Source organism: Cephus cinctus, unplaced genomic scaffold, assembly GCF_000341935.2.
Source record: "Cephus cinctus unplaced genomic scaffold, Ccin1 Ccin1_scaffold1184, whole genome shotgun sequence".
NCBI classification, from domain to species: domain Eukaryota; kingdom Metazoa; phylum Arthropoda; class Insecta; order Hymenoptera; family Cephidae; genus Cephus; species Cephus cinctus.
The window spans coordinates 2,091,717-2,114,875 of NW_014333664.1; the positions used below are offsets into that span (position 1 = coordinate 2,091,717).

At 41.5% G+C, this 23,159-nt stretch overlaps 1 protein-coding gene, 1 long non-coding RNA gene and 4 other non-coding genes across 9 annotated transcripts in view; 3 read left to right on the forward strand and 3 right to left on the reverse strand.

Moving 5' to 3' along the window:
- Positions 1-23,159, forward strand: part of LOC107272467 — a 54,904-nt gene that overhangs the window by 5,869 nt on the left and 25,876 nt on the right. The window lies entirely within an intron of this gene.
- The window catches only part of LOC107272459, a 33,924-nt gene continuing 22,222 nt past the window's right edge, over positions 11,458-23,159 (reverse strand). For 2 of the 4 annotated variants that reach the window (XR_003061227.1, XM_015749631.2), the window contains one exon: positions 11,458-13,782. Coding sequence is in view for 1 of the 4 variants with exons in the window: in XM_015749631.2 (XP_015605117.1) it covers positions 13,690-13,782 (93 nt within the window). In the remaining 3 variants the exon portion in view is untranslated. Of the gene's footprint in view, positions 13,783-14,848; positions 14,947-18,585; positions 19,414-23,159 lie in introns of those variants that run through there. The other 2 variants (XR_001538947.2, XR_001538948.2) reach the window with 2 other exon arrangements.
- Positions 15,818-15,890, forward strand: Trnav-cac. Its single transcript has one exon. It is a non-coding gene; the product is annotated as a tRNA-Val (tRNA).
- On the forward strand, positions 16,053-16,125 carry Trnav-cac. Its single transcript has one exon. It is a non-coding gene; the product is annotated as a tRNA-Val (tRNA).
- Positions 19,862-19,934, reverse strand: Trnav-cac. Its single transcript has one exon. It is a non-coding gene; the product is annotated as a tRNA-Val (tRNA).
- On the reverse strand, positions 20,082-20,154 carry Trnav-cac. The gene has a single exon. It is a non-coding gene; the product is annotated as a tRNA-Val (tRNA).

The following is a 23,159-nucleotide window of genomic DNA, read 5'->3' on the forward strand; positions in this document are numbered from 1 at the left end:
TTTTTTTTTTTTTTTTTTTTTTTCGAGAAATTAGATTAAATCTGACGATCAATCGGTACCAATCTAGCATATCGATCCCAACCTGTAACATTGGCTCGTAAAAATACTTAGGTCATATCGGTACGTTTGATATATAATAAATACAAATAATCGATTAATCGATTACAGCTTGCGACCTCCGTGGTTTTATAGGGGAGAAGGAGTCGCCAGTTTATTTCGATTATCGTTAAACGACCAAGGCGGAGTTCAAGAGCAGGAGATCGGAGTATGAGTGATACGTTATATACATGTGCCTATCAATTTTTTTTTTTTCAAGGACAACCCTGATAAGGAGTCATGAAAAAAATTTGCCAAAATAATTTAACGATCCATCGACGAAGTGACTGAGCGAAGGACCGAAGGAATTTCTAGTCAGTTAAATCTTCTTCCTATTTTTGACCTTGACTGATGATGATGTAACGAGAGCGCCATTAGGCCGGTATGCTCGTTTCGCCCTCTCCTGATTGGCCGTTCATTCGACGTGTGGGCTTCGTAGGAGCGGTTCAAGGTTCGCACACACGCTGTTATGCTTCCTGCGTCAGCAGCGCCACCGAGGTCCTATCAATAACCGACGGTGTCAAGAGCGCAAGGTCATGGCTAGCTAAATTCACATTATTCACGGAAAAACATCGTGGCCCAATCCTTACGAAATATCGTGGGTACGTGGATTCTCGCTCGGCTACGTAATCGGGAACACATGTCTAAGATACGTATTACGTATAGTGTATAATATTATTTTTAGATACATCAGCCTGTGTTTGTGTATATATATATAGTATATGGGTAATTTTATAAAAAGAAACGGTCCTAATGCCAGGGACAAACGCAGTTTAATGCGGATGTACCGTGAGTATCGTGTTTCTGTGAATTTTTCGAAAAAGGTAAACTAACGGTCCCCTTTCCGGCTGGTCGGCTCGTTTGCATTATAGAAATAGTCCGATACCTATGAAACCGGTATTGGTCACGATCATTTAATGGTACAAAGGAGAGTACTTGACGAGGATCCCATGGCGTTACGCGGCAGTCGTCTTTGGCTCATTGTTGTCCGAGAACTGGTTAGCGAGCAAATCGAGAGGCACGGGCGAGCCAGTTTAACGATTTCGAAGATTGAACATCCGTCCGGTCGCGGGTCATTGACCCTCATGAATTTTTGGTATCGCATGACCAAACGGTAGAAGGCTCTATTTGCTTGGGTTAGGTACTACGGGCTCCTACCGTGTCTGTGTAATCCCAGTAGCGTATTGTAGATGTATATATACGGGTTAAATAAACGAGCTTTTCTTTTAAATCAGGTCCAAGACCTCGTGTGACCCAGTCGGTAACGTCACTTCCTGCACCGAAAGTGTACGGCACTTTTTTGACTATGTAATTACCTAGACGAGTCCAAGGGAGTCATTGACCTTTATAAGGTTGGGCTCTACGTACCCACTCATTTTCACTTGTCCATTGCCTGGGTAACGGTCAATTTTCAGATCCTGTGTGAATCTTTTTTTTCATCCGTCAAAATCTATCAACAGTAGCGTCCATTGAATGGGGTATGCTATATTTTTTTAAATTTCCAATTACACATCAGCACCGTATTAGTTCTGGTGATTATCGGTGATTCGCCAACAACGAAGTAACAGTATCCAAGTCACAGGTACTTCTGCAAATAGTGACTAAGTCCGGACGAGTGAGATTTTTTGGAAAAACGGAATCGTGATACTTTAAGAAATCGCAGTACTGACCCCAGGTCGACGACCGTTATCTGGTATTTTGGTCATCGATGACCGATGCCGAACATTTTTACGCTCAACTTCACGAGTAAGCTGAATCGCCCGGCGAAACCGTGTCGGTCGTTGACCGTCTTGGCTTCGTCGATATTACAGCGACCCGCTATGCTTTCGGGCTAGGCCACTGTGCTATTCTCATATATATATATATATATATTCATTAACTAGTTTCAAGCCAGAAGAAGAGCGAGCGTGATGGAGCCCGAAATTTTGTTAATTTTCAAAAAATTCCCGAAATCAATATTTGTACAAAGTATCAATTATTTCGAATAAAAAAAATGTTTGAAAAAAAAAATCAACCGCTACCCGAATCATCGCATGAAACAGAAATGCACTTTATGTAGCGCAAGCACGTATGTCCCAGAGTTCTCTGCTCCGATCCGCAAAGAAGCGGTCGTTGCCCCCGTGGGTTTTCTCACTCTCCCCCTCGCTCGCCCATTCTCTCTCTCAAACCCACTGGCTCCTCTCATTGAATACCGTCGTCTCCCCTCCTTCGCCTCCCCTCGATCCCTCTAGTATCAAGTGTGTTGCTCCGTCACTCTAGCACTCGGTACTCGCCTACAAAAAGGGTCACCGCATTCTCGCCTCCGCATCAAGGAGATAAACCGAGAAGGACTTCCCCCCCTCAACTTTGTTTCCGATAGCATCAGCAACATCGAATCATATCGTTTTCCCTTTTGCACAATAGATTATCACTTTCTCATTAGTCCAGAAAAAAAAAACATTATATACGTACGACAACCGTCCTACGTGGATGTTTAGAGTCTCGTTACGAACGTTACGGTTCACCAGACAAATGGCACGGAACTGCAAAGCATTATGGGTACGCAGGTTTATACACGGGAACGCCAGTGAGAATAAAAGTGGCAGTCCGTTGTTATAGATAAATTGTTCGGCTGACGACGGGAGTGATCGAGAGCGTAAGTGTACTTCGGTTCAGGGCCGTAGCCTTCTAGGGCACGATACAAATTTATCATGGGTAATAGAAATTTTGAAATTTATAAATCTGTGTAGAAAAAATTTTTAAGAAAAAAATTTTCATTTTTCAATTTCTTTATTGTCGTGATTTCCCAAAAAAAAAATTTCACAAAAATTTTTTCAGCCTTATCACAGTGCACTGCTCGACCCAGAGTGGACGCAAATGTGACCTAATACGGGGCCAGTCACCCCGTTCGCTACAGGACCGTTTGCGTCCCGCAATCGCGAGGTTCTATTTGTATCTCATTACATCCGAACGAGCGTTTAGGCGACACAAATTTAGCCGACGGCTAAGACGCGTCCGCGTCTCCTCGTGGTTATTCTCGAACGGATGCTCATTGATCCCGAAATTACAAGGAGAAAATTAACCAAGAAAATTTGTATCGACTCTATCAAATAAACATAATCTGGATTCATTGAATTTTCATTATCCGCTCGGACTCGATCATCGACACAAAATGCTTCTCGTTCATTGCTATTTATATCGAGCCGACTTTTCGATTAATGTCCAATGATGTATACGACAGTCCATTATCTAATCTGGCGAGCAAGAAAAACCTGTTCCTCATTCAGTGACTCGTCAATGAGATGCAATTACGTTTCACTACGCGTAACGTGGGTGTAGACGTCTGTCACCATAAAGTGTCCTACGCCATTTCACACACGTGTAGCCATACCAATCTAATAATCATAACCAATTTTAACTTCCGCATGTGAATTCATATAACACTGGCATCAGGTATCCTCGGTAATATTTATCCGTGTAAAATGAAAATTTTTCAAAAAATTCCAAAAAATAATTATTATCCTACAAATATATGTCACAGATACCGCTCGCGGTACATATGACTTATTCTCTAAACTGAATTTACAGTTCGACTGGTTGCGTTGACGGTTGAGTTAATTGGTAGCATTAGAATAGTTCAGCAGTGCTTACGGTACCGTTTCGGGTACAGCCAAGTCGAGACTGTATTAGAAGATGACTTAAAAGCCAAAGAGAAAAGAAACGGAATTTAGAAACGATGTGGAACGTATAATGCATATATACCTATATAAGCAAAGAAATCCTGAAGCTTAATGGCAACGACCCCTGTGCTGGATTCTCCTCGTCGCCGACGCCTTCGCCAGTCTTTATCCTTACCGTGTACTTGGCTTGAATAGTGAACAGGACGTTGACACTCGGGCCCTTCGGTACCTTCACGTATTCTCACCGAGAACCTCAAATATCAAGTGAATTCAATAAAATCACAGGTTCATCGGTCTAACAGGAAATATTTAATATTTCACTAATTCATCATATATACCATTACTAAATTATCTAACTGAACCTGACAAATTTTCACTACCGATAGGTATTCCTGAAAAAAAATTAAATTTTCTTACATTCGTACACAGGCAAATTACATATATGACTTTTTAACAATTTATTATATATATACGCACAATGATTTAATTTTTATATAACCAAAAGGTAATCCAAGCCCGACTTCGTGTCGACGACCCGTGCTCGATTAAGTGACCGTCCACAGACACCGATCTGCCGGTTCTCATTGTCGCTTTCGCAAAACAACGGATGTGTAGGGACACGCGATATTACACGCGTTATCAAACACCGGCTCGGTATTACAATTATCAAACTAAATTGAGCCCCAGCTACGTTCCTGGCATCGTATTACATTCCGGTCACGGCATATTGGATCGAATCTGAGCGACACCGAACGATATCGCTTCTTAACAATGAGAACAGGAATATCCGTAATGGTCGTCCGGTTGGTTCTTAAAATGAAATAATCTTCTTGACACTTGATTTTCATCGTGGCCGTAATATCCCGAAGGATATGAAAGATCGATTGACTGCTTGAGATATAACCCCCCCACCCAGCAGTCTAGCGTTCGAACGAATCTAATCTGATCTCAAGGAACACGCGAAGCCCCTACGTGTGTGAAGCTCCTGTACGAACGTTCTCAAGGTTCAAGGCCAATTCGTTAAGTGATGACCCCACGTGTAAACTCGGTCATCCGTTATTAAATTAATTAATCCATTGCCCGTGATAAGGCGGGTATCAATGATCGCGGTAGGGATCAATGAAAAAATCAAATTTTATAATAAAACCTCAGATCGTCGAGCGCGATAACGATTTTTCGCGATATATTATTATATCGTGATTTTCAATAAATCGCGCAACGTCGAAAAGCTTAGGACCGTCGAGGATGCCAATTTCGCATTACGGCCACAAGGTCTTCGTAGAAATTGCGTAATCGCCAAATGCCAAAACGATTCGGAGATCGTGAGCGGAATTATGATCGAAGATATTATAGCGATAAGGATTTTGGTTTTGGTATTTCGTACGTTCACGGGTACAGTGCAATATGGTATATCGATAGATTTTTTAATTCTTATCACTTTCGATCGCCACGTTATCCGTTCACGATTTTTGCTGGGGAATTTCGGAAATCCATGACGATTTCGTCATCTCCAAGTCCGCTGGCATTATCTGGATGTTCACTGTTCTGGGAAGCCGCTATCGTCGTCCTTGGCTGCCTCGAAGCTTCGGCGCGTGCGCGGCGGACGGAGAGCAACAAGGCGATTTTCATCGGTAGACAATGACTTCGTGTAGCGCGAACCAGTTAACGTATCATATTAATAGCCCGATCGTCGGAAATCGTATGCAAGGACGTACAATATATATATATATATATATATATTGTTCATATACGATTACAGTATATACTCCCGTGATAGGTCCCTGAATAAATAACGCATGCCTGTTGCGTAGTTTCCATGAGTATTTTCAGTCGCCACGTATCGTCGCTCTGCCGTGCGAATTGTTCATATACGATTACAGTATATACTTATCATATTAATAGCCCGATCGTCGGAAATCGTATGCAAGGACGTACAATATATATATATATATATATATATTGTTCATATACGATTACAGTATATACTCCCGTGATAGGTCCCTGAATAAATAACGCATGCCTGTTGCGTAGTTTCCATGAGTATTTTCAGTCGCCACGTATCGTCGCTCTGCCGTGCGAAACAGGTGAAGAGTCGAAAAACAATATGCTGGGATATTTTAATATTTTACTAAATATTTAAGCGCGATCGCGAATCACGTTCCTCGAACGTACGATTATTTTTATACGTTACTTTGAAGAACCTACGAGGTCTGCTGATTTTTTTTATGAAAATTATTTCTCCCCAGACACTCCTAGTCTGGGCTACCTCCGATTATATATCGCAGGTTGGACTGTTAACGTATTTCAGGTTATTAGTTTTGCTGTATTTGCCTATATCCGCCCTAGACATGCACACGTGACATTCGCATCAATTTTCAGAATTAGGGCTCACGGTCGTATGGGATCAACCACGTGTATAGGACATGGGATAATTGGTACCAGTTAAGCCTGGATATTCGGGGAGACCTTGACGTGTCCAAGCGGAGTACGTGTCGTAATATCCGGCTAGTTTAGGTACCGAATACTGTGTAGTACAGTGGGTCATAGGTCAGACCTGATAAAAAACAAATATATATATATATATATATATATATATATATATATATATAGAGAGAGAGAGAGAGAGAGAGAAATAGAGGCCATTAATTGATTTTTTTTATAAATATAATTTTTTTTTTTCAAATTACGATTTTTCATTTTCACAATTTTCTACGAAATTATTTTCAAATTGATATTTCGTCGCTGTCCAGGTATATTCTTGTGTATAAAATTTATGGGCGACTATGTGCCGGTCGAACATGAATGTGAATTCTTTAACGTGCGACGGAGATCTCGTTATGATTCAAGTGTATTCTCACGTGACCTTGTCCTTGAAAATAATCTCTCGCTATCGGACGAGGCGTTCGGTCGCGGTCGCGTCAGCCTCCGCCAAGCGCGATTAGCGGTCGCACGACGTTTCTCGATGCCGGCGAATAATAAGTACGGGTTTTAATGATGTAGCTTCGGAGAAGGAACGAGAGGGACTGAGAGGTAACGATTGTACGAGTAAACATAATGGTTGAACAAACAATATCTATACGGTAGACATTTGTCGGACTTAGGAATAAGTAATGTAGAATAATATGTATAATATACGTCACGATATAAAACACGGAGGAACCCCAGAACCGATTGACGTCATCGTGTTAGAGTGGTTACCATGGTGAGCGAAATGCGATGGGACGTCATGGTGACTAAAGACGACCTCTACGTTATATCAATGTGTACATATATACTACTCTAATCAAATTCAATAAGAATAAATAAATTTATAAAATCTACATCGCCCTGCCACAATAGATCTTGTTTTGTAATTCTCTTATCGATTGATAACTGATTGAATATTGAAATCGATACGTATCGTAAACGAGTCTGCAGGATCTAAAATTTGTCTTTTGTCACTGAATTAAAATTCATCAAATTCCAACGGATTTCTCCATAAGCATAATCCTCGGGTGTCACTCCGGGGGTCAAACGTCCGGATGGCGAAGGAGAATCGAAGAAAACGTGCCCAGTAGTCAATACGACGTCTGTCCGGTGTTCGCCCGTGACCAGGCGGCCTTGTCCTTGTACGACGTGGCAGCAGTCGTCAGCCGCCGATCCGCCGTGGAACCTTCCTACGGCAAGCACGGTCACATAAATTAATTTGCCACTTTGCCACTCGTAAACTTCTACCGGGTGGCACTGTCGGAACGAAACTATACGTACGTTACGTTTATGGATATCGGAGGTTATTGTGAGAATGGACAAGGTATGCAATAATAAGGGATTAGAATGGTATTACGTGAACCTAGACAAAAGTCCATTGTATCTGCACGCTTCGGCCGACTGAAAGGTATTCCGTGAAGACAGCTACAGTTTTGTTAAGAAGCGCTGCGCAGAAATCTCACCGGACAAAACAAGCTGGCTCGAGTAACATTATGCAATCCTTTGCGTAGACGTCGACTGACGGCGACTACAGCGACGTCGGTGTTGTCTCCGTGAATCAAGGACGACGGACGACTCGTCGGGCTGGAAAGGTGGACTCGTATTTCCGATTATACAGCTGGGATGACGGAACTTTATTCAGGATTGATGTTCTGCCTCCTTGTCTCTTTTTTTTACCACTGCTTTTTGTTCCTGTCGTACAAAGAAGATTCGGTAGGTGGTTGTTGTTCGGGATGGAGCAGGTAGTACGAAATGGATGTTATTGTTAAAAAAAACTATGAACAATAACGTATTTACTCATTTGGTAAAAAAATTTTTTTATTTCTCAACATCGAAGTATTCGGTTACCTTGGAAAGACCTGTATCATTTTTTCTTTCATGCTGATGAGTCAATACCAGCTCGAGCCAGAAACAGGGAGCGATGATGGACGATCGCAAAAGTGACGTGAGATTAGACCAACCCTAAAGCTACGGAACAACAGAATATTAATTGTTTCGTTACAACGAACGTACGAACACCTACGGACAATTTTAACACGTGTACAAATTCTCCTTGAAAGCCTACATATCTGCTCATCGGTCAATCATATACTTGTGGCCATCACACGTGAACCGAAAGGAAACGATCGCGTGACGCAAATCTCCACATGTATACCATCGTTACGTCAAAGTCTATTACAAAACGTCACGTTATTTTCCCGGAACGAGACCAAAAAAAAAGTAAGAGTAAACAAAGCGCTAGTACCCAGAATCCTTTGTTTTCAATATAAAAGTCAGTCTTAGCCACGGGATATCCCGTTCGTGTAAATAAAAATTAATTTTTTCTTTAAAAAAAATTTGCAAAATAATTTCACACAGTTTTTCCATAATTTTTCATCTGTCCTACGTTGCCTCTCTTCCGTATCTTTCTCCCTCTCGCCAAATTGCTAAATTGACGTTTCCAGTATCCCGAGTGCCTTCCTCGTGTCCTTGCGAAGATCGACGATCCGATCGACCTTGTGGGCCGTTTCGTGTTCCGATACACGCGGCTCGATCCGAGACACGAGGATGGCTTCGCTGGTGTGCTGGCCCGTTGGATGTTGGGTTCGTCGGTCTATATATAATTGGTGGTCGCTTATTTTTCGGCGGGCGACCTTGTCGGGATATTCGGGATCACCTGACGTCGCGTTACGTAATTCGACGTCCCCGTCGCACTTCCACCATACGTCCGCAGTATAGTATCAGACCCACGACCACCACCACCAGACCATCTCCACATCCATCAGTTACTCTAGCAACGCTTCTGGATTATGGACTCGTGCGAGGAAATCTCCGAGCCTGTACTCCGTCCTTTGCTCTTCGTATACCTTTGCCTGGTTGCTCTGCCACGTGCTCGTCGATAAAGCCTTTACGCGTATCACGTACAGGATATATTTTAATATACATAATACTGTAGACTCATTCGTAACTAATTGCTAAACTATACAGATACGTAGCGTGGGTTAGTATTTTTATCGTTATAATAAATATTAAAACATTTTTTAATCGATTTATAACCATCTCTTCTTTAGGCTGATCGTCATTGCTTTATTATTATCGATAAAACCTTAATATTCATTCGATTTAATGTTACGTAATTTTGCTACAGTACCTCGATACACTCGTGATCACGGGATCGATTACTTTGCGAATTTTCATTATCTTCCCATTTATTACGATCGATAGATCGTAACTAAAAGATAATCGGCACGCAGTCAGTTATCACAAGTGTATAAATATGTATATGATATAATCTGCTAAGGATTAAGTAATTTCAATGAATTTTAAAAGATCGGTCTTGCTATTGGCACAAGGTTAACCAAGCGATTTGCTTTATTTGGCCATGTAAATCGAAAAAAAAAAAAAAAAATTATTAAACGGCATCAAAGATTTTTAGTCTTATAAAAATTTTCAATATTTTCGCGCGAAGGCGGTACGAAGGCGACATAGTGAATTTTAAGAAAAGAATGAAACGCGCCTCGGAAATAGAAATACTAAAATTAGGTTGACAAAGTCAAGGACAGGCAGTGGGAAAAGCCCAAAAAAAAAAGAATGAAGGATTAGATTGTCACAGTCGATATTTTTTTTTACTACCGCGAGTCTCTCAAAACGCGCAGTATATGAGAGTGCGCGTGGGAGGTGTCTTGGGTGAAGGATTTTTGTATGAGATATTTTTTGGACCCTTTCACATTTAATCCGTATCACGTGACCCGATGATATCTCGATCCAAGCCGGTGATTGTGCAAAGATCAATCGAGTTCGTTTAAATTATGAAATCAAGGTAAAAGCTAAAAAAAGGGACATTGAGTTATCGTTACATTTTTTATATACTCAGTGTATGAAAACTTTTTCCACAAAACTTATACGAAGCACTGAAATTTCATTTGAAAAGGATACAAGGGGACTTCGACATGAATGAAACAAGAGAAAAGTACATGGTAGAATTTAAAATTAAATACTTGTCGAGTTATATTAATAAATATTAGTCCACTGAAAATACTGAAAATACGTTATCGTGTGCCTAATTGGTATTAAATCTTGTGACGTAAGCTACGCCGTGGTTTCAGCCTCGAGGGGCATTCGCATAGATTCGAGGAAGTTGCGATAGCTTATCGATTACATATAGTGCAAATTAGATCGACCCGCACCACGTGTTCGCTCACTTGCGTACCTTTACAATTTCCTTTTTCGTCGACTCTATATCAATACCGATAAAGGCAATCGCAATGAGCCAACAGAATCTGACGGAATTGAATATCTATAATAAATTGAAACTAATTATTGATTGATTGAAAATATCGCTTATCGCAAATTTATTATCAATGAAGAGATCTCGATTGAGTTTCATAGAGACTCTCTGGCAATGCTGCTCCGTACAATAACAATGGTCTGAGTTCATCTTATCACTTGTGTACTCTTTATGTAAATTTATAGTCGATACATGTTAATTTCCCGTTGCCCGATTCCAGCGACTGGAAACTCGTGGCTTTTGTATTTTTAGATGCCATTGACATTTTTACATAGCGCCACGAGCAGCCAAACACGAAAGACAGTACACACACGTGTCTATGGATATGCTACGTATACGCCAAAGAACCGAACCGTTGAGCCGCCTACGCCTGCCCTTCAAAAAACTTTTCGTCTCTCCGTTCGAGCTGGTAATAATACGAGGATAAACTTGGAATTCATTGTTCGAGCTGTTTGCTTTCTTGTTTTCTTGTTTTCGCCTCTCTTGTTCCGTTCACAGCTGCAGCCACCGTTCCTGCATTCGACTGCTACCAGCCGACTCATATCTGCGGCAGCGATCCGGAGTTGGTTTCTTTTTTTCTGCGTATTTTTATAGTGACACCAGGACTGAAAAAAAATATTAAAAAAAAATTTTTAAAATACACAACCGTAAACCAGACATTAGAACTGGACATGAGTTAACATATACTGTAGACGGGAACGTGTCCCGCGAAATTCAAGCACTGTAAACTCACTAACTTGATTGTCCTGTTTGCGAAGACGCAGGCAGCATGAATTTCAAAAAAGTACGGCGTGGGCGGATTTTTCTACAGGGACGAATTCGCTCTTGCTTCTTTTTCCTATACGCGTCACTAGAGAATGGTGCCGTTGAACTCGAATATTGTGATCCGTGAAATTGGACCATTACCAGAAGTCCACCTCGATTCGCGTAGAAGACAGTTTTTTTTTTTTCATCAAAATTTACTGTACCAAGAGAATGAACGTAGATTTAATATAATTCAAGAATTAGGAATCAAGCCAAATTTCATCTACACGTTTCTCCGATGTATATAGCTATACGCAGCATCAATTTGTCTGGACCAGTATTTCCCTGACTCATTGTCGTACATTCGTTCCAGTTTTCTCGGAATCGTTACTCTCCTTTACTGATATCGAAGAGATGGAAAGTCGACACCCGAAGCATAACGAAAGCCGTATGGCAGAAGTAATTTCTTTACTTTCTCCGGTAAGCGGGTCGTACACTCAAGGCTGGACAGTGAGAGTGGTTATTCTCGTTCGAAATAAGAACGTATCCCCATTCGGATACAAAAGTGTCAGCAACTGGTATCGATCGATAAATAATTCCCAAACGAGTTCAAATATTCCCGCTCTTTCGTACCACTCAAATATGGGTCCAATGACGTATAGTTACGCTCGACCGTTTCCGCTCCGCTATTCGACATACGATTTAATTATTTTCTAACGAACACTGCACTTTATAAACCGTGACTAAAAATCGTTGAAAATTTACAATTAACCAAAAACTCTTATAAATATTCCCTATAAAAACGTTCAAGTCTCATTGACTATCTATTCTTATCCCGGCGAGTCCATAACCTCAATTCTTCTTCACAGATATTCTCTCGTAGGTCTCGACGCATAGGAACGAAATTTACGCGTAATTCGTAAACATAGGTTATACGCAGCACGTGCCCCATGAATTTTGACAGAGGAAGACAAAATGAACTCGACACGTGTTACCGTGAAATCTTTGAAGTCAATACAAAGCGTCGCACAGGGGGCGACACGTGCTCTCACGCTTTCACAAGTTCCTCTATGCACGGCAGTTCGACCGATTAGACGCTGTTCGTTTCGTTGGCTCGATTGGTTCACTCAGTTCAACGGTTGGCTTCCGTGAGTCCGTTGCCCTCGTGCTTGTAGGTTATGCAAGCGCCGAAAGAATATGTAGGTTGCGACTGCTAGTTCCGACTCTCTCGTTCAGCCTAGGCACGGGTGGCGGCGCTGCTGGTACTATGAGAATGCACTTCAGGTTTTTCGGGCTTGTCGTTCCTAGCGGGATGTCGCAATTCGATCCAACCGTCTTTCGAAACCGTCTCTATGGTTAAACTATAGAAGAAATCTCTTGGAAATTCTTTTCTTGCATTTACTATTACAGTCTTTTGACCCTTGGCCTATTACGTGCACAGACACCTACGAAGAGACTTAATAAAAATCAATTAGCCCTGTGGTGTGTGTATAACTGTATATAAGTGCTAACTTTGACTGGTATACATAGATATGATCGAAACTGACGTATTATTTCAATCGGAATGGATTTTTATGTGATTCAGGGTAATCGTGCGTTTAAAAAATTATATCTAGCTAATGGGTTATAAACGATTAGGCTTAACTGCTTTGAGTGTACTTATATAAATTGATTTAGCTAGCATGCCGAAACGAACGTAACAGTTTCCAGGCACAGAGATCAAATGGAAAATTTGTACTGGCGTTTTTATGCACCTTTATGATCTGCGTCGATGAATTCGGTACCCGTTACTATCGAGAGCAATGTTATCGAAAAATTTAAATTAAAACGCACCTGAGACGTCTTCGTTAATTCCAGGTTAATCGGCGACGCGTGAGTCTGATTCGATGAATTATCACGCGTCGAGAATCTTCAAGGCTGTAACCAGTCTTATAAACGCATACGAGCTTACGGTGTATGTATTACAGTTGTTATCAATTTTGCATGAGACCAGGTCGAATCTTTATCACGCGTCTTGGAAAGATTTGGCTCTTGATATAAAAATTCTAATGATAAGAATGATTTGGTGTCGTGTCGAATCATTCCTTTTACATCCATATACATATATATATATATATAAAATAAAATTAATTTATAATTATATTTTTTTGAAATTTTCATGAATACACGTCACGACTTTATTTTTTGTTCCCACGTACATACAGAGCCTCTTTCACGTTTACTGGTTTCGTTTAACCGATTCCCGCTGATCGAGGTCGGCAAAGGAAATCGAATGACGATAACGACGAGTCGTGCTTGGAAATTCCATAGGTCGAGACTCTCTAGTTGCCCTCGAAATACTTAATAGAAATGGACCTAAGCAGAGGAGCGATCCATTCTCTTCCTAGGATGAAGATGAGGTTGGCTCCCAGGAGTTTCACCGGCTGCCACTCTGGTACTCTCTCTTTGCCGGTGAGGTCACCGGGTCACCCACGCCTCGATTCGATCAACTAGATCGTAGAGGCAGAGTCCCCTCGCGAGGCTTCGAGTCCGTCGGCGGCAAGTGACTCTCTGTAAAATCAGATAATAAATCCAGTTATTACTTTGTCGGATTCTACGGCATTAAAATTAACTAATCGGGATTTCAATTTTAAATCTAGTTTCTAAATGCACGTAGATTATAGGCGCACCTCGGATCCCGCCTCGAAAATCTTTCCTCATTCTATATCGAAAGTAGCCAGTCACTCCGAGTCCCGACCAAGTTATCCCTGTATGCTCTATGGCGAAGTAAACCGGTGAACGGAATGGAGGTTACCGAGTGAAAGATAGTGAAACCGAAAGTTCTATTCGTTCTACTTTCCATTGCGCTGTGCCGAATAATTGGGTCGTGCCAATCTTTTTCTTCGTTCGCTTTTCATTTTTATGGCAAAATTCGTGAGTCATCGACGTCATAAAAAAAAAAGTTTTTATAATTCATTCTTATTTAATACGGAAAATTTTATGAACTCCTTTGATGACGATTTCTTCGTGTTCGTTTACGGTCTTAATTTTCTAGTGCTCAATTGCAATTACTCGGGCGAACGTGTGCTATGGGCTAATTTGTTCACCGCGAACTCAAGTATAAACGTAATAGTAAACCCCACGGCTAATGACCCGCGGGATCATTGCTCTAACCAGGAAATGAAACGAACGCCGGAGAATTGCATGTTTTTCCTGCGATTACCAAAACCTGTCGGCTTTCAAGATTTACGTATAGAAATACGTAAGGGGGAAAAGTCAATGCATATACGACATAATACATACGTCAATAAAATCGACTCGATCGAGAAACGAGTACGTAATGTCTCTGTTGAAAAAAAAAATTTTACTTTGACATTATATGCCATTGATATCCTACGTGAAATTCATCTAATATTTTGATCGATTATGGTTATCGATTTTTATTTTTCGATTATTTATCGTTTCTCGTAACTAGCAGGTTTTTCGTTGATCTTCGTTGTTCCAAAGGCGACGCTCTCGATTTTTATCATCCTCCGCTTCGAAAATGACACGAATTATTTGTATATCGCATCGACGGTATAAATCGCAGTGTAAGCCTCCACTTTCTCCATTGCAAAAGTAAAAGTTTAGCTACTACCTCTCTTTCACTTCCCACGTCGGCTTCGAGAGACGGTGAGACGTTGCAACTCGGTCGCGCAATGCAACTCCGTCTGACTCGAGAGTTTTGTAACCTCTCGCGCATGAACTACTTACTGGGATCGCGACTTTCCTTAGCTCGAGCCGTTTCTTACTTCGTGAGAACGTGACGCAGCGCCACGGGTATAAGTGCGGCCGACGATAAAAACACAGCTAAAGAAGTGTTCTAAATCAGAAGGCAGATTTCATCGGGCGCTTAAAAGCTGAGTTATACGTTTGTAATTGAAATGAGAATTTTTTATAAGCAATTCCGCCTGATATCAATTGAAAAATTTTATAGCTTCATTTTTGTCGAGGGAAACAAAAACAAATTACCGTTTCAAATTTTACAGCGTATCGCCAGACAATCTTCTTTTGTAATCCAGTTTACTTTTACCGAGACTTTCTTTGTCTTTCCTACAGACCCAGGTTTGTATAGGCTGTTTATACATCACGAGGGAAAGTACTGCCGCTCTCGTGGCACATTTCTCTCGCTTCTCGCGTTACGTAAATTTCTTACAAGCCGCAAATTTTCCGGCTCCATACTCTGTCCCTGGATTGGCAAGCGGGTAAGGATTGCTGGGAACGTATTTAGATAACGTCATTTACGTAAGGGCTGTGTAGTCCGATGTAACCGAGAGATACCGGCAGGAAAGAAGGCGGAGGATACGGATGGCAAAATTTCGCAAGGGCTTCCGTCGATGGGCCACAGACCGCGAGAAAGTACATCCGCCCGGATATTCCGCAAAAAGGACATTTCTTTGGGCCACTTCCCATCATGATATTTCGTAAGCCAATACGTCACGCGAAAACATTTCACTGGCAATTGACAAAATTTTTAACAATTTACTGCCGTTAATTATGATAAATATAATTTAGAAGATTGATCGACCGTCACTTTATTAATAAAAAACAAAATTCAACAACTAACGTTTCCGTAGTGTAGTGGTTATCACGTGTGCTTCACACGCACAAGGTCCCCGGTTCGATCCCGGGCGGAAACAAAGCTTTTTTCTCTAAATTGTCTACCGGACAAAAAAAAAGAAATTGAACAACTGCAAATAACAAGAACAAGAAAAATGGTACGCCGGTTCGATCCCGGGCGGAAACATAGAAGATTGATCGACCGTCACTTTATTAATAAAAAACAAAATTCAACAACTAACGTTTCCGTAGTGTAGTGGTTATCACGTGTGCTTCACACGCACAAGGTCCCCGGTTCGATCCCGGGCGGAAACAAAGCTTTTTTCTCTAAATTGTCTACCGGACAAAAAAAAAGAAATTGAACAACTGCAAATAACAAGAACAAGAAAAATGGTACGTTGAACAACGTTTACTCGAGTAATTGTCTGTTTCCAACCGTAGCAAAAGAAAAGAGATACAAAGAGACATCTTGCGTCAATAAAAGAATAGAGATTTCTTATACAATATCTGATAAGAGCATTAAGCGCTATTATAGGGTAAATCGCTACGACGAATCGATAGAAGTCAGAAAGACGAATAGGTCCACCATGCTAATGCATATTGTGCTAGCCGGAGAAGTTCCCGTCGGGCCACCAGGTGTCGCAGCGGTCAAGCAATTTGCTTATCGATGGAATTCTAAATGCATTTGAAAATTCCAACAGGATCTTCACATATCAAAGAAGTCTTCCTAGCTCTTTGTGGTAAAAGGATGTGCCAATGTGTGGACTGGCACGAGGATGAGATGAAGGCCAGGGTAGGGCAGACCAAGCTGTCTCAAGGTCGGTTAGACACAAGGGCAACTTCAGTCTAGTCTGAAACTGAACTCAGCCGCGCCCTTCGAGGTCGTGAAATCTCACCACTATATCCCACAGCGAGTCTTTATTATTCCATCTGCTAGAAATAATATGATATTCCATCCAGTGTAACCTTCGCACTAGATAATCCAGAATCCGATCTGAAGCCAATGAACCATATTGATATACATCTCATCCAGATTTCGTCAATTTTGAATGGCCTCAAAATAGACATCGGTTGAAAGCTACAAAAATTCTAATAACAAATTTCCTCGATAAGAATAATTTCACATAGAAATTCAAGATATCTAAATTAGTTCCTTATCTTCATTAAATACATTTAATTAGTAGACACGCGTCTACGAGTCAAAGAGGTCAACCATTGACCTCGGGCTTCTCAATGCCATTGAAGTTTCAATTTAATACGATCCGAGACTGTATTACAGTTCAAGTATAATAAACGAACACACGTGAATATTACACATGAGAAGATACGAATTATTTTCATGTATAATAATTATTTTTGTATCAAGCAGACGTTGCGTAAGAAATTTCTCATTAATCAACAATTAAATATGTGTAGATTAATACTGAAAAACTTAACGGGAGTTGGTTCTCTTTTTTTTTTTCATTATGATAATAAAAATTTTTGGCCAACTTAGGGTTAAGCTCGCAGGTCGATAACGACAGAAGAAAAGAAAAAAGAGAAAATAACGACGGATGTCAAGCTGGAATGTTTATCAAGGCAAAAATGCCGACAGCGACCCGCTGCTCGGTTATATTAATAGCAAATCCAAGTACAAGCATATCGTTTATTGGACACGAGTTCACGGCCTTCTTGATTATTACTTATGGAAAGATACAGTGTCTGCCCATTAATACCTTCTACCATGAATTCCGTATAAGCTATATTTTATACCGAATGCGTGTTCCTATATTGATTGCCTATGGAAAACCAGTGTACGGGTACTTGTTATATTTTAGAATATTTTCCACAAGGATACTTTACACGCGTCCACCTAGAAATACTCGTACAGAGAGCGTGTCTCTCTTGATTGCGAATCTAATGAAAATATACTCATACACGTATACATTTATTATTTCTACAGAATTTACATATAAGCATATTTCAACCACTATGTTACAGACTGATTAGCAAATACGCATGAAAACATTCAGTACTCAATTACAGACACATATACCTATCAGCCATGGACACAGGGACTAAAGTCCCTATAAGCGCATTTCAAGTAGCCATTTGTAAAGCGCCTTTACACCGAGTAACCTCAGGAAATATCTGCCCTTGAGTTCACGATCTCGAAGACTCCTTCGTCCAGCAGCACTCGAACACGCATTATTAGGCACGACCAATTTTGTCTGTGCGAATACTAATCTGTCGGCCGCATTGTCTTCAGGGACGCATACCCAGTGACACCCGAAACGGGCAGGTGAGGTTAAAAATAAAAAAAAAATGTTTAACCATAAAAAAATAAAATACAAAATTTCCTCGATACGGCATACAATTCCAAAATTTTGTAAATAATTGTTTTTCTACCAATCATATTATTTTTGATAGCCCCCGAATATACTGAAACAGCACAGCCAAGCCATGCGCCCCTGAGTCTTCAAGATCCAGGGGATGAGAGCGTGATCCTGGCCTCGGTCAGGATTGTCAGACTCCGAAGCAAGGGAGCAGCTAGCATGGCTGTATGTGTATACACGTAGAGGGGGTCCGAGGAGAGGCTGTGAAAATACCAATGTAAAGGAAGGGTGGGAGGAGGCGGAGGAGGAGAGGGGAGGACGAAGAGAGTAAATAAAGGAAGCCAAGAGAGGAAGACGCGGAGGATGATCAAGAAGAGGGGTACCCAAGAGAAACGAAGTAACACGTAGATAAGGCACGCTAGTAGCCAGCGCCACGCTTCTGACTGCGGGGTGAACGTACCAGCGGTAGACGCAAAAATCCCTCCAAGGTCGGTGCATCCCTGTTCGTCGTTCCGTACCTACGTCGTCCACACGGATTCCCTGGGAGCCCACCACCACCACCACCACCACCACCACCACTTCAGAAACGGCAAGTAAAACGTTCACCCACGCGACCAATCGTCTGCTCTCGACTGCTCGTAGATGCACGGGAGAAGAAAAGGAAGAAGACGAGGATGAAGAAGAGGAGGGGAAGAAGGGGGGAGGGGCGAGGGGAGCGGGAGGAGAGGAAAGAAGGTTTTAAGAGGGTGACGAGACGGTAAGAGATGGCGTGCTTAAGAGGGAGAGGAGACGTGTATACAGTAATACCGAGATACGAGCACAATGCCACTTGGCTTTGATATTATTTCTGGAATAAGATTAGAGAGACGCTATTGCTCCTGTTACTGATGCTGGACGTTGCTTATGTACTGCACGCGTCGTTCTGATCTCCTCGTCACCTGCTATTCTTGCTTCAGATGCCAAATCCCATTACTGCCACCGTTCGACCATCTTTAAGACTTCCTCGCGCCGATATCTATTACGCACTGTGTTTGCTTAGCCATTTCTTTATGCCCTACGTCATTTTCAACCAATCGCAAGGAGGCATGAACGCGCACGACAAAAGAATGGCAAGGGAGGGTGGATCGAGCCGGCGGACGCTCGGGGGTTAACGGCCTGACGCGCGTCCAGACTGCAGACGGCTAATAAAAATATCTTACGTTGGCCCTTGCAACCCTTTTTGATAACCTTGAATAACAGGCTTTATTGGCGGCAAGTGATACTGGGATTTACATGGGTTTTTCAATTTCTTGGTTAACCTTCTCTTTTTGCTCGTTCTCGTTACTTCGTCCTGGGGAATCTCGTGGGACTGTTCTTCGGGACGTTAGCGGAGGGCTGGATGATCGCTTGCTTCTTAATGACGGAACTAATCGGCGGCTGATAGGAGCTTTGAAAAATGCGTTATCTTGGCTTTGTTATTCGTGCGTGCGTGGGGCAACGCACTCGCACGCACCGCTCGCAGAGGCTAAGAGATAAAGGAGTTTGATATGGATATACGGTACGTGTGCATATATGCCTGGGTATATTTATGGCATGCATTGTGAGATTTTTAATTATCGAAATTTAAATGACGCTGTGGATTAAATGGACCGAGAATAAATATTGTCTGTGACGGTATCAGGGAAATCAATAATATCGATTGGTATATCACTGATTAGTGCTATTGGTGTAATATCGATTTATAGAAGAAAAAAAATTGTTTCCGCCCGGGATCGAACCGGGGACCTTGTGCGTGTGAAGCACACGTGATAACCACTACACTACGGAAACGTTATTGCTTACAGAGTCTATGCGCTGAAATCCCATAAAAATGGGATAGTCGAAAATTTATTGATAACCACTACACTACGGAAACTCGATTGGTATATCACTGATTAGTGCTATTGGTGTAATATCGATTTATAGAAGAAAAAAAATTGTTTCCGCCCGGGATCGAACCGGGGACCTTGTGCGTGTGAAGCACACGTGATAACCACTACACTACGGAAACGTTATTGCTTACAGAGTCTATGCGCTGAAATCCCATAAAAATGGGATAGTCGAAAATTTATTAAAATCCTTATCAACTGTTATTTATCATACTTCCAGTATTCTCTCGTTTCGTGGTATTATGACGTTCGTTATCTTTTCAAAAAACAATTTCAATTGTACACGCGTATTCACGCGTGATGGCCGATCGTTACTCATACGTACATTTATACATAGGATTAAATGTCCACTGTCACAAAGAAATCTCATAGGCAATACCGTGCGCATAGGTTATCGCGACCTCGCGTAATTATCGTAACATTTAAACGTCGCGAATCGCAAACTGTATCGGACCCTTTGTTTCGCGTATATGTGTGTCGAGGTGACCATTTCATATTTTATAAATATTTCTACCGTACGGCCTTCGCCGCGTTTACGCACCGGCGTTACATAGGCGACTTGGTCACGCACGACACTCCGCTAATTACGAGCACGTACTTGTTCCGCGAATATCATCGGATCAGCGAAGGTTAATGACAAGTCAAAAGACATGCACGATATAAATAGAAAAAGAAAATTGAATAAACCAACCGGCGGACAATACCATTAAGAGCACACTGTACGAAAAAATTATTTTTATGAAAAAAAAAAATTTTCATTAACCATAATTATTATTTCTCATATTCCTAAATTTTTGCAAATTCTTTTTTTTTCCGCGCAAAAAACGTACATTTTTTAACTCCTAATTTCCATTCCATCCTTTACCCGGTTTATTCGTATCACGAGGAAAGTCATGTACGGTCATCTAACGACGAGAGACTCGACTGACTATAAAGTAACGATTCCTCGTGAGTCATCGAGAATAATCCGAACGCTGTCAGTCACGAGCGTCGTGACGCACAAGGCCAAGGTCACCGGCAGTTATCATCGAATAAATTAATATACCCCTTGAACGTCCACGTCGTCCTGTACCGAAGAAAACAATGACTCGTATTCAACCTACCATTGGCCACTCGTGTACTTTTCATTATTGGAACGACAATGCCAGAGATCAGGAATTGATTTACGTTGCCAAGTATCTGGCTAAATGGTGAAAGCCTACGTTTGCGGCATCGCATACAAGTTTTTAGTGCACAATACACACGGCAATTTAGTGCGAAGCTTTTTTCTGGCTTTCGATGCATCTCTAGAGACTGTCATGACGGAGAAAAAAAAACCCAGATAATATTAACACGTGTAGCCGAACCACTGGAATTTCCAATCAGTACCGAGTTTATTCGTTCTGGATTGGCAAATTGTTGACGCGCTTCAAAGCCGTCAGAGGTTGTCTGGGACTTATCGAATAACTTATAGGGATTCCTGGAACCTGGTGAATCATCCAGGCGAGTGTCCCGTCCACAGGAAGGACGGAACCCTCGAGAAAAAATATATCTAGTATATTTTTCCTCCTATTTCGGGCACCTTGAAAATATCATTTACAATTATTATATATATATATATATATATATATATATATATAATACGGGGACTTACATGTAGATTTATATTCCGTACGAAACCCGATGACTTCTTAGATGACGACGAAAGGACAGAAGGAACGAGTGTGCTTAAAATTCGCAGGATACGCTTCCGGTAATTCTGGCATCCGGGAAAATAATATATCTCAAGAGCGTCGCACGCGTCTAGTTATAATTGATAACAAGCTCGCCTAAATCTATTAATACACTAATTAGTCACTGGTGTAAGTATTCGGGAAAACCATTAATACGCAGTATCCATAACGCATATTTCGGAATTTTATTTTTCGACAAAGTACAACAATTCCTGGTCGGTGATAATGTTTCTGCGAATTTTCGTTTTTTCGAATTTCACGTGTGAAACCGACTCGCCACGTTTTACATAGACGAAGGATAACTGTGACGAATGCCCGGGAAATTCGAAATCGATAAACGCACGTAAGATCAGTAAAGTGATTCCCTGTTGCATTAAACAAGTATGTCAATGCAAAATTTTATCGTTGAATTTACCTGTAAATGAAAAGAAAAAAAATATATATATTTTTTAAAACACTCCTACAATAACACCGCGTACTGGCAAGTGCATGAAAAATATTTGTCTTCTTTCTCAGGCACAAGGTAACGCAGTACCGCGCGGCACCGGAGAGACAATGCAAAAGCGTGTAAATAAAAAGAAAAACACGTATAAAAGTGATACGTATTTATAAGAATGTCTCGTGGCGGCAAAGCAAGTGCGTATACGTATAACTTTAATTCACCCACACGAGCCACGCGGCGAACGCACACGACGCACGTAAGTGGCAACGGGGGTATTTAGTGTCTCATTGTTCTGCGCGGCCTTGCATTTTACACACATGGCTTTTGTATACAAAGTACCTCGTATAGGAATGCAGTATATTGTTAGTGGCAGTGACTCCCGGTATCCCACTTGTTTCCAAGTATTAATTGCAATAGCAGAACGACACGTTAACGATTTCGAGCGTTAAGAGTCGAATCCAGGTATGACCTTTGACCCCCGAGCTAATTCGAGATTTAATTGGCAATTACCTCCGGCAGGGAATTAGAATAGAAATCCTGTCGGAGATAAAAGCTCGGACGGACGCAGATTCGGCTAGTACGGCGTAACCGTTGATATCCCGGAGGCTGTCTTGACACAATACAAGCGACTGCGTAGGGGTAGAATCAGGTAAATTAAGCAGAACGGAATGGATTTGGGTTTGAGCAAGGGTGAATATTTACCCGTGGTTGGTATAGGGGTATCTTCTTTTTTTTTAAGGGTTGGTATAGGAGAAACGCAGAAAGAGGGCTCCGAGGTTCGGAGCGTTGGATTTATCGTAGGACGAGGGGGTAGGTAGCATCCCTTGAGATTGAACGACCTTGAACTCTCCCTTAGCGAGGTGACCCTGGCACGTGCGCATAATAACACAACTGCCCTTGCGAGAAGTCCCACCAACCCCTACGAAGGTTCTCGGTTTCAAGTTCACCTACTTCAGCCAAGTTCTCCGGGGCG